The following is a 16,268-nucleotide window of genomic DNA, read 5'->3' as shown; positions in this document are numbered from 1 at the left end:
TCAAATGACAACTCATGTCTATGGCTAGGAAACATAACCATCTTTGATTAACGAACTAGTCAAGTAGAGGCATACTAGTGACACTTTGTTTGTCTATGTATTCACACATGTATTATGTTTCCGGTTAATACAATTCTAGCATGAATAATAAACATTTATCATGATATAAGGAAATATATAATACTTTATTATTGCCTCTAGGGCATATTTCCTTCACTTCCTACATTTCCTTAATGCTGAATCAGATTCCCGTCGCCATTTTATTGACCACCGGAGTTTTGTAACTCCGAAAAGTCCGGAAAAATTTTGGAGGCTCGGAATATTCCAAAGCAAGGTTGTGACCAATGGGCAGTCACAACCGACCTTCACAACCACCACATGGCCTGGGCAGGGGTGCGTGGACGTGGCATGTGGGGGGCACTCTGTGCGCCCCTCTTCAACCGATGGGCTCTTCTTGTGTAAAAATAACTTTCATATTTTTACTTTATTTTAAGCCCCGGAAATATCCTTGTCTGAAGAGTCCAAAATCACTCGAAACAGTAACCAGCCTTTGGCACTCGATTAATATGTTAGTCCAATAGAAATGTTCTGAAATTATGCCAAAACCATGTATACAAGTGATGCAAATATATCACATTAAGATGTGCTGCAATTTATTTTAAGTTGTAATGAGGTTGTACTGAGATTCAAATACTCGTGACTGCAACTCATGGCGAGAGGGAAGGGGGGTTGTCCCACAATTGCATGTCCACATTTTTTAATAGTTCCTGATTTTTTTCATTTTTTATTTTACAAATTATTAAAAAAAATATGTGAATTTTGTAAACTTGTCGCCGTCCCCAATATGGTTTTTACAGTTATTTTTTTGTTTACTAATTTTCTTATTTTTTATAGTACCCGCATTGTATTTTTTTTATATTTGAGATACTTTGTACTTTTTTGCGAATGAGATACTTTGTACTTCCAGGATCATATGGCAACACAAAATATTCCCTGGACACATTTTTCCGTTGACTTTTAGTAGTCATCTTTATAATAGATGTGATCATATCGCGAAAAAATGCCTCGGGCATACTTTTCTGTTGATTTTCTTAGTAGTCATTTTCCAGCCAATTAATAAAAAGCAGCCCCGGAGACAACAAGCGAACGAAACACATAGAGCAAAATAAAGCATGACAAACCCAGCCCTAAACATGGAAGAACGAGAAGTCTTTTCTTAATACAGTACAATTGAGGGCGCTCACATACACGAGCGTCCACTCACCCCTATGAACGCTCGCAAGCACACTCTACCCTTATGAGTACCTTCGAGAGACTGAGTTGGCATAGCATCTTGAGATTTTACAAAGTCACAACAGTCGACGGGAACGTCTCCTCCCACTGAACGAACATTGTCGGAAGCCTGAAATAAATTTTAGAATAATACAAGCACCAATATCAAGCCTAGAACTTGAACTCTGGTGGGTTGGGGATACCACTGTCCTCCCAACCATCCAATCACAGGTTGGTTTGCGAGCATTGAGAAGCTGTGGAAGGAAAATAGGTCGGGGTTATTCTTATGCTGTCGTTAGAGACTTTTTTTTTTTGGGAAAAAAAACTCAGTCGACTTAGCCTTAGAAGAAGAAGAAAAGCTCTCATTCTTGAATTTGTGGCACGGTCTTGAAGTATACTGCCAGTATCATTTTTATAGTACAAATAATCGATATCTTCAAGTACATTTCTTTGTGAAGACTTCTTGGTCAGACTCGAGTCTTGAGTGGGGCGGGAACCAAAGATGCTATACGTACGGATTTGTTTTACAAGGATTTACAGACCAACCCTCCTCCCCTCACTAATCTCTCCCCCCTAGTTTCAGGGTGGGGCCCGCCTCATCTAATTACCAATTAAACAAGCCCACCTCAGCATTGCCTGTAAAAGTCCCGTAAAGCCTCCGTATGTCTAGCATTGCCGGGCGGGAACCAACGCAGCATCCGTTGACGCCCACCCACCCAGCACGACGGTCATCTCACGCCCGGACCCAGCAACTTAATTATGATCGTACACGGCAGGCACTACGGCAACACACGCTACATGCTCCGTACGAAGCTGCGGTAACATCATGCCGCCGGCGGCGCTGCCCAGCTTTGCTCTGCTCCGCGTCGCCACCTCCATTGCCATGCTGCTGGTTCAGCAAGCTCGTCTGCTCCCAGTGGCCGTGGCGCGGACCAAACTGACAGCGGGAGACACCCCGACGGTGCCGGACTACATCACCAGCCGGTCCGGCAGCTTCGCCTTTGGCTTCCGCGCCCACGACTCTGACCCGACCAAGTTCCTCCTTGCCACGTGGTTCCGGTTCGGTTCAGTGCCGCCACAGGCGCAGTCCGTGGTGTGGTTCGCGAAAGAGTCCGCCATGGGCACCACGCCTAACGCCACGGCACGGTCCGTCCTCAGCATCCCCGCCGACGGCCAGCTCACGCTCACCGACGGCAGCATAGAGCTGTGGAGGGCCCCGACCCCCAGCATGAAGCGTGGGTCAGTCCTCGTGCTAACAGACTTCGGCAACGTTCAGCTCCTCGGGGACGGCGACAACGTGCTCTGGGAGAGCTTTGGGTTCCCGACGGATACCCTCCTTCCGGGCCAATCTTTGGAGGGGTTTCTATTTTCCAAGCGCGCGTACACGGGGTTCACCACGGGTCGGTTCAGCTTGGCAGCCCACAGCGACGGTAACGTCGTCCTCTGCATCGACCTCTTCACCGGTGACATATTGCAAAACGCCTACTGGGCCACAGCCACCAACGGCCCCTACGGCAACACGACCATCACCTTCGACGAGTATGGCCACCTAAGCTACACTCTCTATGACGGCAGCATCAACAACTTGATTTCGCCTCTCGCCACTGGCAGGAACTATTTCCGGTTCGCCAGGATGGACCCCGACGGCATCGTCCGTGCCTACACCCATCCTAAACATGGCGGCGGTGGCGGCCAGAACACGACTTGGACCGTGTCGGGCACGCTCCCCAGTGCTGGGGGCTGCAAGTTGAAGACGACCAGGATGCAAGGCATGTGCGGCCCTGGGTCGTACTGTGTGGAGACCAAAGAGCGGCTCAACTGCCTGTGCCCGAGTGGGTACACTTACATCGATGCAGAGCATATTGAGAGTGGCTGCACGCCGGGGTTCGAGGCACAGAGGTGCGGCGAGGAGAACATAGGAATGATAAGATCGCCGCAGCCGCACCTCATTGCAGTGCAGAAGCTGATCGACTCGAACGAGTACAATGAGCAGGAGTTCACCAATGAGGTGCAGTCCATCGGTCAGATCCACCACCTAAACTTGGTTCGTATGATCAGCTACTGCAAGCAAGGTAAGCATCGGATGTTGGTTTTCGAGTTCATGCCCGGAGGGTCTCTCCGTGGCTTCCTCTTCAAACCTGAGAGGCGGCAACCTTGGCGCTGGCGCGCTGAGGCCGCCCTCGCCATTGCTCGGGGACTTGAGTACCTCCACAACGGCTGCATTGCCCCTATCATCCACCGCGACATCAAGCCTGACAATATCCTATTCGACTATTGTGGAATCCCCAATATCACTGACTTTGGGATCTCCAAATTGTTGGGGAGCCAGCACCAACTATTACTTTTGTTTTGTTTTAGAAATTCTTAAATAACATATATAGTGGATATGACCTTAGATTTCTAAACTACTGATACATCCTGTTATGAAAAACATCAGTACTTACTTCAGGGAGGAAGGACAACCGTATCAGCTTGATGTCAGGGTTTTCTAAAAAAAGGTACAACCTCTGAATCATGAGTCAGCCTTCTATTGTTCAAAGGAGTTTTTTTTCCAGGGAAACAAGGTTGGTGTCAAGGGCAGCTTATCTGAGCCCAGGCTCATCTATACCCACATGTGAATAGTAAAAATACCAAAGAAATGTGAATTTTTTTTACATCCAACATGCTCGAGTTTACTAGGAGCTTGCAAAATTTTGAGCTCAATTGATATTTGAGGAGCTGCAAAAAAAAACAAGGTTCAAAATTTCTTTAAGAGCCAATTTTTAAGATCACTTCACTTGAGTCCTAGGGTTATTGCGCTTGCCCAGAGAGGGAGCGGATTGTGAGGAAGGCAAGAGGAAGCATGGATACATATCTCAGGCAAGTGGAAGAAGCGACGCCGATGAGGCAGATAGCGGCAGGGGCGGCAGTATGATCTGATGCCACCCCATCGTCTGATACTCCGTGCCACTTCTGTCCCCCGGCACTTGATATAATTTATTGACCCAACAGCTTGTGATGCGCTGGGCTGGTCCACGGTTAGTAAGATAAGGCCTTCATTTTACCCGAAAAAGAGGCCTCTCTGTATTAACCTCCGTTTCATACTCCATCATTTTTAGCCTAAAAAAAGAGACTGCAGTATGAAACGCTGTTTTTTTTAAATAAGAAATTATTTTTAAATTGTTTCAAATTTGTGCAAAACTATAAGAAGAAATTTGGATGTACTTGGGAACACAAGTTGGCATTTCGGTGGAGGAAAAAGAGACAGAAACTTTATCTATTTAGACTGAAAAAGGGTACCATCACCAGTGACAGTACGAGTGGTTTTTTTGAAGTACAATCAACCCAGGTTGCAGCCACATTTGTGCTAGAAAAAGAACTCCATTTGGCTTAGTTCAAGAGCAATCAACCAATTAACGAAAAAGGACCACAACCATAGATACATATCAGTGTTATTACACAGAACCATGCAAGTAAGTTCACCTTTCAGTCAAGAAATTCTTCCATTTCTTTGTGCTTGATTTGGATGATTGGATTTGGATCAAACCATAAATAAACTCCCACTACAAAAATAGAATTGTATTTGGTCAAACATTTAGTGTTGGATTACTATCTGAAAAAGATGGACTTTGAATTACTCTCCCCCTACAAAAATAGACTTCTGATCCTGCATTACTCCAGGAAGTCGCCGTCGCCATGCTCCGTCGAGAGGCCGTACTCCTTCATGCGCCACCCGAGCCTCTCGACGTGGCCGTCCTTCTTGATCGCATAGACGAAGTCCTGCACGTACCCGCCGACGGCGCTGCCCTCCACGGGTTTCTTGCCGGACTCGGAGTGCCAGTAACTCTTGCTGGGGTCGTCGTCGATTGTGCGCAGCTTGCTCTTCTTCTTCTCGTTGCCGTCGCGGTCGCGCACGTGCTCGCGCCCGGCGACAAGCTCGGCAGGGGCCGCGGAGTAGACGTCGGCATGGTGGATAAAGGTGGAGAACACGGGATGGCCGGCGATCTGGCCGCCGAGGTAGAGGTCCGTGAGCTCGTGATCCGCCGGAGAAAACACGAAGCCGGTCTCCATCTTCCTGTTCTTTGATTCTCGCGCGAAAGGAATTCTAGGTCTAGGTGGTCAGCTTCAAGTCTAGGGTTAGGCTTTGCCTATATATAGTGTATGCATGGATCGATGCGTCTACGAGAGAAGGTTGGTCTGTAATTCGATTTTTTTATGTGTGTCGTGCGTCATACGCTACTTACAAACGCGTGCCTAATTAAATAGCTTGTTATGCTTAATCCGACTCGGCTAACTGCACACAAGTACTGCAGTACGTACAGTACGCACCACAATACCAACAAAAAATTGCAATCACAACCGGTCACGTATATATGCAGTATGGTTTTTTTCCCAAATGATAACACCCACACATGTAGCACGAAGCAATTTCGTCACACGTTTTTCGGTGGCAACTTTAATTGTGAAGCATGCATAGTTAAAAAAACGAACCGGACAGCGGTTTTTTAAGCTAATAAGACTGTTATGTAATCAGACTAGACAAAACGGGTCGAACCGGCCGGTTTTCTAAAAAATCGATGAAAATACTGAGCCATTAAGCCGGGGAAAACCAGGAAAATGTTTTAATAGAACTGATATTCAATCCCAGGTTGTGTGAGCAGTACGCAGGCCTGCCCACGGCCCAATAACCAACTCGATTGTGCTACTTTGTAGTCCACTACATGGAAATAATTTTATTTAACCTAATGTTTCACACTATAGTAGGACATATATTAGTGAACATATATTATTTTATTGCTTAAAAAATCGACAATCGAACCAGTGAACCAGTGGTTCGACCGGTACACACCAGAACGACAACCTTTCTGGTTTGATTTTCGGTTATGTTTTTTAAACTATGGTAGCATGCCAACTTTCTGTTTGGATCGCAAGTTTCAGTTTTTCTAATATTTGTTTTTTTTGAATGGCAACTTTACTGCAAAAAATATGTGGGCGGTGTTACTACATGCCACACTTGTGACAGTTATCGGCGTCCATTTTTTTTGCAAAAAGTACCCCTGATTTATTAAGGATTACTACTGATATAGCAAACACCAACAAAGAAAGAAATTATGCCCAGGTCCTTGGGGAGCCGACTAGACACACACACCGCCGTGAGTTGATGGCACGTCGCTGCCGCTCCCTCCCAGAGCCGACGTGATCTTGGAATCTGCAGACGGTTTTCTACGAAGGGAAGTCTTCAAACTTAGGCCCTTCCGGACCAGCATGTCAGAGATGTCGCAGACCGCAAGCATCACCGGTAACACCCCATATTTTTCCTCACCAACAGAGTAGAGGAAGTTGGATCTGGAACCACTCTTTCACAAAGCACAAACAAAGCCAACAGCTCCTCGCCTACAACCCCAAGATGGACACTGAAGAAAGAGAAGCCTCGGCATACAAATCCACCGAAAACGTCTACGGATTTGGCGCCATTCGCGGCACCAGGGCCGAACAAGATGTCGAAGGAAACTTTATTCATCCCCACCGAACCAGCAGTAGCACCGGGAAGAGAAGCCTCGCCGGACACATAGATGGAATAGGGAAGGACAAACTACTCTGCTGCCGCTGCCACGCCCAAAGGGCGAACCTCCAGACGGCAGAACCCTAGCTACAAACCTACCTACGGCTGTACACAAGTCCAGCCAGTAGATTGGGCCCTACCCAACTTCGCTCCAGCGCCAGCAATGCCGCCGAAGGAGGTAGAAGGTGCCGATCTGCCGACGGAATACAGGAAGCCGATGGGTTTGCTCAGAAAACCGCCCCTCTAGATTGGCAACTGCTCCTTGACAGACTATGTAGTATGGCTTTTAAGAAAAAAGGAAACAAAAACTGAGATCTACAAAAGAGAACAATCTTGTAATTATTCAAGAGAAATGGGAATTCGGCAAATATCACATAACGAAAAAAAGATGGGAAATGATTCCTTTCGGCCGATCGGCGATAGCTCGCATGCAACACGATGGAGATAGATCCTACAGCAGGCCACACACCCTCCTTCCCACGAGAACACACAAATATCAATCCCCACCGACAGTCTTATCCGTTTAACCAGCGACCAACACCATATCCAACAATTGAGAACCATCCGTCCCGCTCTCGTCTTCTCCCCCGCAAGCCCCACTGCTAGCGCCAGCCACCGTTGTACCTGGCCACTGCTGCAACTGCTCACCGGTGGATCTGCAACCGCACGCCGGCCAAATTATGAGTCGTTGTTGTGCTGGCGATGGAGCTACAAAGTACGGTTGAGGGAGCTACAACAAGCAGGAGCCAATGCTGGAAACAGTGATGCCCTTTGCTACTAGCCGTCGACGCCTAGTGGCGGTGCCTGCTACTGCAACCGGCAGGCGGTGGTGCTGAAATGGATAACCGCATAAGCTTCAACCAGAGGCAACAGAAGATGTGACCAGGGCGACGGCGAGCTACTTCCATGCGTGTGGCGGCACGGGGGGTTATTGCAACCATATGCAGCGGGGATACTAGGACCAGCAAGGCGGTGAGCAGCGACCCTCACGGTGTCCTGGACTAGGGGGTACCAACCTACTTGGCCTGCAGTCCATGTGCCGAGCTTACAGTCCCACCGATCTCATTAAGAAAGGACTCCAGAAGCCTCGAACCTATACGTGATCAAGATGTACACCACCGAAGACTTGGCGTGTACTTCAAGGACTACTCCAGCTGTCGGCGTGTTTATTCCCGGTTGGTAACCGACCACCTGTAACCCTAGTTACCCCAGTGCCTATATTAACCATGGGGTTTAGTCCATAGAGACACAATCACAATTACCAGCCTTAGGGTTTAGAACACAACATACGATCTGGCGAAAGATCAATCTGTACTTGATACTCCATCGTTAATATAACCAACTGCTCATCGGTTGGATGAACTATTACTACAAGATAAACATCTATATTGTGTTGTATTGATAGGATTTGGAATCTGCATATCTTTTTCAGGCAATTTCTACTGAAACAAGTTTTGAGATCAAATCGCAGCTAAATGTCTTTAGATGCGTGCTCCGGAGATGCCCCATAAAATTTCTTCGGAGAGAGTCAGAAGAAACGATGGAGTGAAACACCTCTTGGCTGGAAATGGAACCTTAAGACTTTTTAGATAGGACAAGCACAAATGCCCGTACATTGCAACGGGAGACATTTTTACATGTCTCATGCCTCAGTCAGTGTCCTCGTCTCATCATCTCAGTCTGCACTCCTTGTCGTCGTCATCGTCTCCTCGTGTCAGTCTATGCTCCATATCATTTTGTGTTAGTTAGAGAGTTTTCGTTCCATATTTCTCTTACTGATTTATGTCCATATTCCTTACACCTATTTCGTATTTTGTCTCAATTCCTTTCCTTCCCTTTATTATTGTCCCTCAATTCCTTTCCTTCCTCTTTCCTTGCACGTAGGGAATTAGCAAGATCCAGACCATTCCTCATAGCTATCACTTCTACGGATCACGTTTGCTGCAGATGGAATGAATTTACACCGAGCCGCCTGAAAATTAGCTCTATCATCCCTGAGTATGGCCGCCGTAGCTCCGACTCTTTCGTCTGTGAAAATATTGCATCAACATTTGGTTTAGTGATACTCAGGTTTGGCTTACACCACCTGGCTTCAGGTATACTTGGTGAATGGGGTGATGAATTTGGATGATTGCTTGCAACTGATAAGACCAAAACTGACCATCTCCATGTTGCCAGAACCGCTTCGTTGTGCATAATTTGTACGCGGATCCGCCACAAGTACTAAATTCCGGCTGCTATCTCTTGTTTGAAATTCAAAGTTGGATGTATAGCTAGGTGTTCCTATGGAAGAGTTAAGATGTGTTCGAATATAATAGAACCCGATCTATCCCAAGGCGGGTCCACATGACTCATGCATTTGTGCACATGAATAGTAGATGTCAGATGTCCTTCACCCATTGATGACAAATAGGGCAGGATCCGTATAACCCGACATGCCTATTGGTTAAGATAGCTTAGAGAGGAATAGTTTCTCGCAAAACTCTCAATCCAAAAATCTATAAGCATTTCATAGTGACGGGCTCCTCTGTAACCGCCGGTGCTGGCTCGTTCGCAAAGCTTAAATGGAGAGTTTTCTTTCCTTTTTTCCCCATTTCCTTCATTTTTCCTTGCACGTCTTTCTTATTCTTTGTCTTATTTTTTTTCCTTTCTTATTCCTTTCCTTATATGTGTACGTCTTCCTTCTTTCTTTCCTCTTTGCATATTAGTAATTCTTAAGACGGCTCCTTGATACAAGGAATCTAAAAAACATATATAAATTAAAAGAATTTTATGCAAGGGAGGGAGGTGGGATTCTGTATAATGTCAGAGTTGTGCAGCGTTGATGGGATGGCCGCCCGGTCCATAGTCTGGGATTTGCTATAAGCGGGCGAGATGGGACTTCAGATAAACCGACCTTTTTTGTATCACAAGGTTGGCCTTGGTCTCTCAAACTTAACATAAGGTTGCGTGTTCAAATCCCAGCAGCTACTATTTTTTGTCTCGGGGTCGCTTGATCAGGCCTAGGCAAAGCTGAACAAAGGAACGATCTCTATTAAATCTCAGCCGTCAATATTTATTACTTATCATAAAATCAACGGTTATAAATAGATGACGTATGAAGAACTATGAAAGCTTCCGTCTTTTATTATTAGGATAGATTAGTCCATTTTTACAGAGCTATAAGAGAGGTGGAATTCATTTTGGTATATGTGATGCGATGATTCCAAAGACTGGAGCAGGAGGGTAAATATGTTCTTCTGTCCAGTGTCAATGTGTGAGATGAGCCCGAGCGTGACTTGCTACCACTAAAAGATTCTATTTGCTGGAGCGGGAGATAAGTATACAATTCTCTCGATGTCAAACTAATATGTGACAAATTAGTTCTACCTCTCTTGTATGTACACATATGCGTGTGTAGTATGTATAACAAGGGGAGGCCGAGGAGTTTCAAAAAAGTTTTGTTACCTGGCATATTATAACATGAAATGAATGAATAATATATTACCAAAATACAAATAAATGATGTATGTATCATTCAAACAAGAGTTAGGACAAAAGTAAAAATAGATTTATACAAGAAATAGAACCAAAGTAGAAAAATGAGAGTAACAATGGCAAACTAAAATGGAACATAAAAGAGTAACAGGCAATGAAATGAAAAAATGATCACAAAAGAAAGCAAACAGAAAAGAAAGAAAGAAGCATAGAAAACTGAAGTAACTATTTATCCGGTTAGATAGGACGGTGGTGTACTCCACGCATGTCACTTCCACGACTATTAATAATCACAGAAACATAGTTTCAAAAATAAATCACAGAAACATAGCGTGAGGTAACTATACAATTCTCTTAGGAGTGGGTTGCACGATCCTGAGGGAGGAGTGGACACAATGCTAACTTAAAAAGAAAAGGAAAAAGGACAAGGACATGAGCTCGAAGTAACCATATAACTCTGTCCAAGTCAACTAGGACATGACATATTTATCTGGCCGACCTAGGTTGATTGTATACATATAGACTCATGCATAGCATGTATTATTAGTTCTAAAGCAAGCACGACATCGCTAACTAAAAATGTTGAGGACTGGAGCATGAGCTAAGTATATAATCCTTCCGAGGTCAACTATAGCAACCTCTCTTTACTTGTATCATACATAGTTGCACATAGTACTCCCTCTGATGATCTAAACGCTCTTATATTTTTTTTACAGAGGGAGTACTGCAATAAGAGGCTTAGATGATGATAAGGGAGCAGGCATAAGATTATTAATTAATTTTGTGGAAGTTGAACATGCAAGTCTGCACATGGAAAGCACGACTAAGCTCTAGCAGCTTGCGGCCGTTGATCCCGTATATGCCCCGCCTTAGCTATCCATCCCTCCTATAAAGAGCAGCAATTCCATCGTCTCTTGGACCCATCAATCCATCCATCCTATACTTCCATTGCTCTTCGGCACATCAATTAATCCATCCTACACTTTCCTTGCTCTTGTAGTGCATCATATCAATCAAATGGCTTCCACTCTCAAGGTTGCCGTCGTGGTTGCTACCCTCTGCACCCTGCTCGTCCTCACCAAGGGGCAGCTGATAGGTCCTTGTGTCCTCTGTACGAGAGGGTGCAACGCCACGGATGTCAAGGATTGCAAGGCCGCTTGCGCAAGCGGTGACGTTGGTTGCACTGCTAAGTGCGACACCATCATCTTGGCGCGCTGCTTGGCCGCCTGCAAAATTGGGTGCATCAACACGTGCAAGGCTTGCCAGGATCGTTGCGGTGCTGACGCACCTTGCCGCATTAACTGCCTAATCGGCAGCTTGGGCGCCAACGCGGGCTGCGAGGGCAGCTGCAAATGCCCGCCCAAGAAGTTGTCAGCTCAAAAAGAAAGGCCATTGATCTCGATCGATACGGGCTGTAAGTGAATGCTTGTTGCTTGTTGTACTGTCCTGTCCTTGTAGTGTTTGTGGTTTGGTAACTTTACTAGAGTATATATATGTGGTGAATCGTTGGTGCTGTTCGAGTTATTTGCCACCGTTGTAATATCCTGTTACTCGATACCGCTTAATATCCAGCAACCATACAAACAAAGCCCAGGTGCTCACAAGCACTTTTTAACTTTTTCCGATAAAGGATGGATTTTATTGACTCAAAATAGAGCATCAAGAAGATACAAACACAATAAGCACAAACACCTGGCCTCTCTGCATAGTTAGGGTGCACACAGCCAACACTAACACACACAAAAACATGCCGACAAATAGCAAATTCATATAAGACCGAAGCTATGATAGACTGGAGAAAAAAACAAACCGATCAGATGCTCGATCGACAAACTACAACCATGACAATATGCGCACCAACCATCTTGTGGCAACACACAGACGACAATTTTCTTCAACGGCGACGCCTTCAGGAAGGGTCCTCGCAAAAAAACGCCTTCAGGAGCGACGCTCAAGCACCGCCATGACGGGATCCAACCACCCAAGGCCAGATCTAGGTTTTCACACTGAAGAATCATGCCGAGTATGTCCGAGCAATGCCTTCAACAAGGTAACGACGTGAAAACATCGCCATTGCCAGATATAACCAACCTGGATTAGACCCAGGTTTTCACCCTGGAGCTTGAAACCGAGTGCTCGAATAGCACCACCATCGAAGTTTCTCAGGTGTTGTGGCCACCACTTTTCTACGATTCAATAACATTTTGCGATGTATGATCACCGCCGCTGCACAACCATTCCTCTGTGTCAAGCCATCATCCATATTTTGCAGCTAGAATGCCGTCATGACTGGATCTGAAGACGCAGATCCAAAAACCACCGCAACGTCCCTACCCTTGCGATGGTTCCGGGGCCTGCCAAGGCTGCCGCCATGGAAACACAGTAGGTCATTGCACCCAACTCTGCAAACCACCACCACCAAAACGACTACACCCAGATCACCACCATATGGGAGAGCCGCCAATGAATACATGCTGTGGAGTCCCAATTGAGGACACTCCGTGAACCGCATGCCTCATTGGAGAGATTCCGGGACGGATCCAGCCCTCCCACGCCTCAACCCTGTCAGAACACCTCCGCAGCCGGACGTAGTCCAAGTGCACCGTTGCCTGGAACCACCAACCGTGCCGCCCGCAGTCAAAACGCAGCAGCTGAGACAGCCATAAGGTGTAGCCTTAGCCATCCCAACGAGGATGTCCAGCAGCCAGCAGGATGCATCGGTCCTTGGTGCCACAGCTGCCGCGTGAGACTAGCGCGTACGCGCTGCCGCGAGATCCGTCGCAATAGCCTCCGTCGCCTCTTGAGAAAGCATCCCGCCGCCACCAGCCGTCCCCGGTCTTTGCCCGGCGGCATGAGTTGGCGGAGGCGAGAGGAGATTAGATACGGCGGCTGTGTCATGGGTTAGGTTACGGGATGGGATGGGGATTGGATGGGGATGGCATAAATAGCGGAGTCACAAGCGCTAAGTTCAGTCAGACACTCAACACTCACTTTGTTGCTTACCGAAAATCCATTAACAATATTTCCATGAATGGGGAACTAAGAGACTAGAAACAATTGTACACCAAATAAATCTTGCTACTCCCAACATGATCCCACACACAAAGTTTCATACAGAAATTCCAAATATCTTCAGGCCAAACTAAACAATACACTGCCAGCCCTAGCAAATATTTCACAAGTCAAAGAGCAAGCACACACAAACCATTGAAAGCAAGCATAAATCTATCAACTCAACAGAGGAATACACATAAACCATGCATCTAATCACACCACAAACACAGAAGTTAAGCAACTCTTGTATACGTATGCAAGAGCTGAAGAACAAAATATCTCTAACCATACCTCGTAAGTTCAAAAGGCCACAACATGTATCAGAAGGCAAAATTAATTGTACAGGTTGGAATCCTGAATGTTTCTTTGCCAAAATAAATAAAGAAATGGCTCGAAACGAAACCTCAAACACATGTAGAGACATTCTCTTCTAATGGTTGATATATGAAAGATACTGGAAACATGTCAATCCCAATAAAAGAAGAAGATTCAGAAACAATAAACAGAGAAACACTACTGGAATTTTCCTCTTTGCCGAGTGTTAGGCTCTTTGCCGAGTGCATTATGTCGGACACTCGGCAATAGTATATTTGCCGAGTACTTAACTCGGCAAAAACGCAAAACTCGGCAAATAGGCACTTTGCCGAGTGTCGTGGACAAAATGCTCAGTAAAATAACAAAACTCGGCAAACAGGGCTTTGCCGAGTGCTACACTCGGCAAAAGGGGTCTTTACCGAGTGTCACACTCGGCAAAAGGGTGTCTTCGCTACACTGCATGGTTCTGGTTGTAGACGTTGCATACGACCTCGCATGAAGATGGTCCAAAAATCAAAGCTGTTCATTTGACGTGGCGGACAATTTCCGTGTTGAAAACTTTTTCATTTCAGGCCATATTAATTACACTTTTTGAGTTGCCAAGTATTTATATAGTCTCAAATGACCAAGGTTATGGCCATGTTAATTGGATAGTTTATTATAATGTTCCCAAACTAGACATATAGGTGCATAATGACATTACAAACAATGTTGCCAAATAGAGTTTCCTACTTTTTTCTATAAAAAATCAAATTTCATTTTCTAAGTGTAAAAAATGGGTGTTTTTTGTGAAGCAAGTACAAAAATCGGGGTGCAAAATGGCATCACTCCAATTATCACAGTAAGTAGACCATATTTTATGCACAATTCCCAAGTTTCATTGATTTTCTAGTTTTCTAGCTACTTTCGCGCATTTAAATGACTTTATGTCAATTTCCCGAAAGTAATTCAAATTTGAACTGCAAGTATGTGATAGCTTAGTCATAAAAATTAGCAAAAAATGTTTTTAGGTACACAAATAGTCATTATATGGGAGAACCACTTAGATTTTTGAGAGATTCAACCCCTTGTGATTAATAGCCATGTCGACCATTTTAACCCCATTTTGGGAAAAATGAAAGAAAAAGAATACAACTTCAAAAGGTGCAATCCTTTCACATGGAATTCTTTTATGTGCATTAGTTGCGATGAAAAATACCAAACTTTCAATATAACAAATTTGAAAAAAATCCTTCACAAAACGGACTATCATGTATGAATATTAATGGCTTTCAACTTAAAGGACCAAGGTGATGGTCATATTCAGTGCATAGTTTATTGTAATGTTCCCAAATTAGACACATAGGCGCATATTGACATTACAAAAAATGTGCGAAATAGAGTTTCCTACTTTTTTGTAGAAAAAAAACTAATTTTCATTTTCTAAGTGTCAAAAATGGGTGTTTTTTGTGAAGCAAGTACAAAAATGGGGGTGCAAAATGGAAACACTCCAATTATCACAGTAAGTAGACCATATTTTATGCACAATTCTCAGGTTTCATGGATTTTCAAGTTTTCTAGCTACTTTCGCACATTTAAATGACTTTACGTCAATTTCCCAAAAGTGATTCAAATTTGAACTGCAAGTGTGTGATAGCTATGTCATAAAAATTAGCAAAAGATATTTTTAGATACACAAATAGTCATTATATGGGAGAACCACTTAGAGTTTTGAGAGATTCCATCCCTTGTGATGAATAGCCAGGCCATTCATTTTGACCCCATTTTGGAAAAAATGAAAGAAAATAAATACAACTTCAAAAAATACAATCATTTCGCATGGAGTCCTTTTATGTGTACTAGTTGTGAGGAAAAATACCAAACTTTTCATATGAGTAATTTGGAAAAAAAGTCCTTCACCAAACGGGCCATCGCCTATGAACATTCATGGATTTCAAGTCAAATGACTAAGTGATGGCCATATTCATTTCATAGTTTAATATAATGTGCCCAAACTTGGCTCCCGAATGCATCTTGTCATTACAAACAATGCTGCCAAATAGAGTTTCTAACTTTTTTGTAAAAATAAGTCATTTTCCATTTTCTAAGTGTAAAAAATGGGTATTTTTTTATAAAGCAAGCACAAAAAACAAAGTGTAAAATGGCACCACTTCAATTTCCACATAAAATATACCATATTTGATGGACCATTCCCAAGTTTTATGAACTTTCTAGTTTTTTCTTACTATTACCCAGTGTTACGCTTGGTAAAAGTCATCCTTTTTTTGATTGGTCGAGAGAAAGCACACTCTCAACCAATCTCAGAACAGCACACGGATCAATGACGTGGCGTGGTGGCAAGCCACACATCTCATTGCTCTCTCTTCTCTATCTCTCCCCCTCTCTTCTAAATCACGAGCATGTGTACATGGGCATCTCATTTTCTCATCTCTCTCCTTATCTTCTCTCACAGCCACCACCGGCCGGCAGCAGCCGACGACCAGCACCGCCCTGACATCGTGAGCGCGCCATGGAGGACAAGGCCCGCTGACATTCGTCTCCTCCGGCCGTTGACCTTGCCCTTCAGACGACACGCCAGATCGGCCGGGATGTCGAGGTCGAGCGGGAC

General features: G+C 44.7%; 1 protein-coding gene across 1 annotated transcript; it reads left to right on the top strand.

Moving 5' to 3' along the window:
- The first annotated feature begins 2,098 nt into the window (after positions 1-2,098).
- LOC123170637 (G-type lectin S-receptor-like serine/threonine-protein kinase LECRK3) lies at positions 2,099-3,640 on the top strand. Its single transcript, XM_044588462.1, has one exon. It carries the CDS (start codon positions 2,099-2,101, stop codon positions 3,638-3,640), a length of 1,542 nt encoding a protein of 513 aa, XP_044444397.1.
- The last annotated feature ends 12,628 nt before the right edge of the window (positions 3,641-16,268 follow it).

The sequence above is a fragment of the Triticum aestivum genome, chromosome 7D, assembly GCF_018294505.1.
Source record: "Triticum aestivum cultivar Chinese Spring chromosome 7D, IWGSC CS RefSeq v2.1, whole genome shotgun sequence".
NCBI lineage: Eukaryota > Viridiplantae > Streptophyta > Magnoliopsida > Poales > Poaceae > Triticum > Triticum aestivum.
The sequence above is the reverse complement of the archived record's forward strand: the minus strand, read 5'-3'. Positions and strand labels throughout refer to the sequence as shown.

Excerpts from the sequence above, each read along its gene's own strand:
- LOC123170637 (XM_044588462.1), top strand. The coding sequence starts at position 2,099 with ATGCCGCCGGCGGCGCTGCCCAGCTTTGCTCTGCTCCGCGTCGCCACC.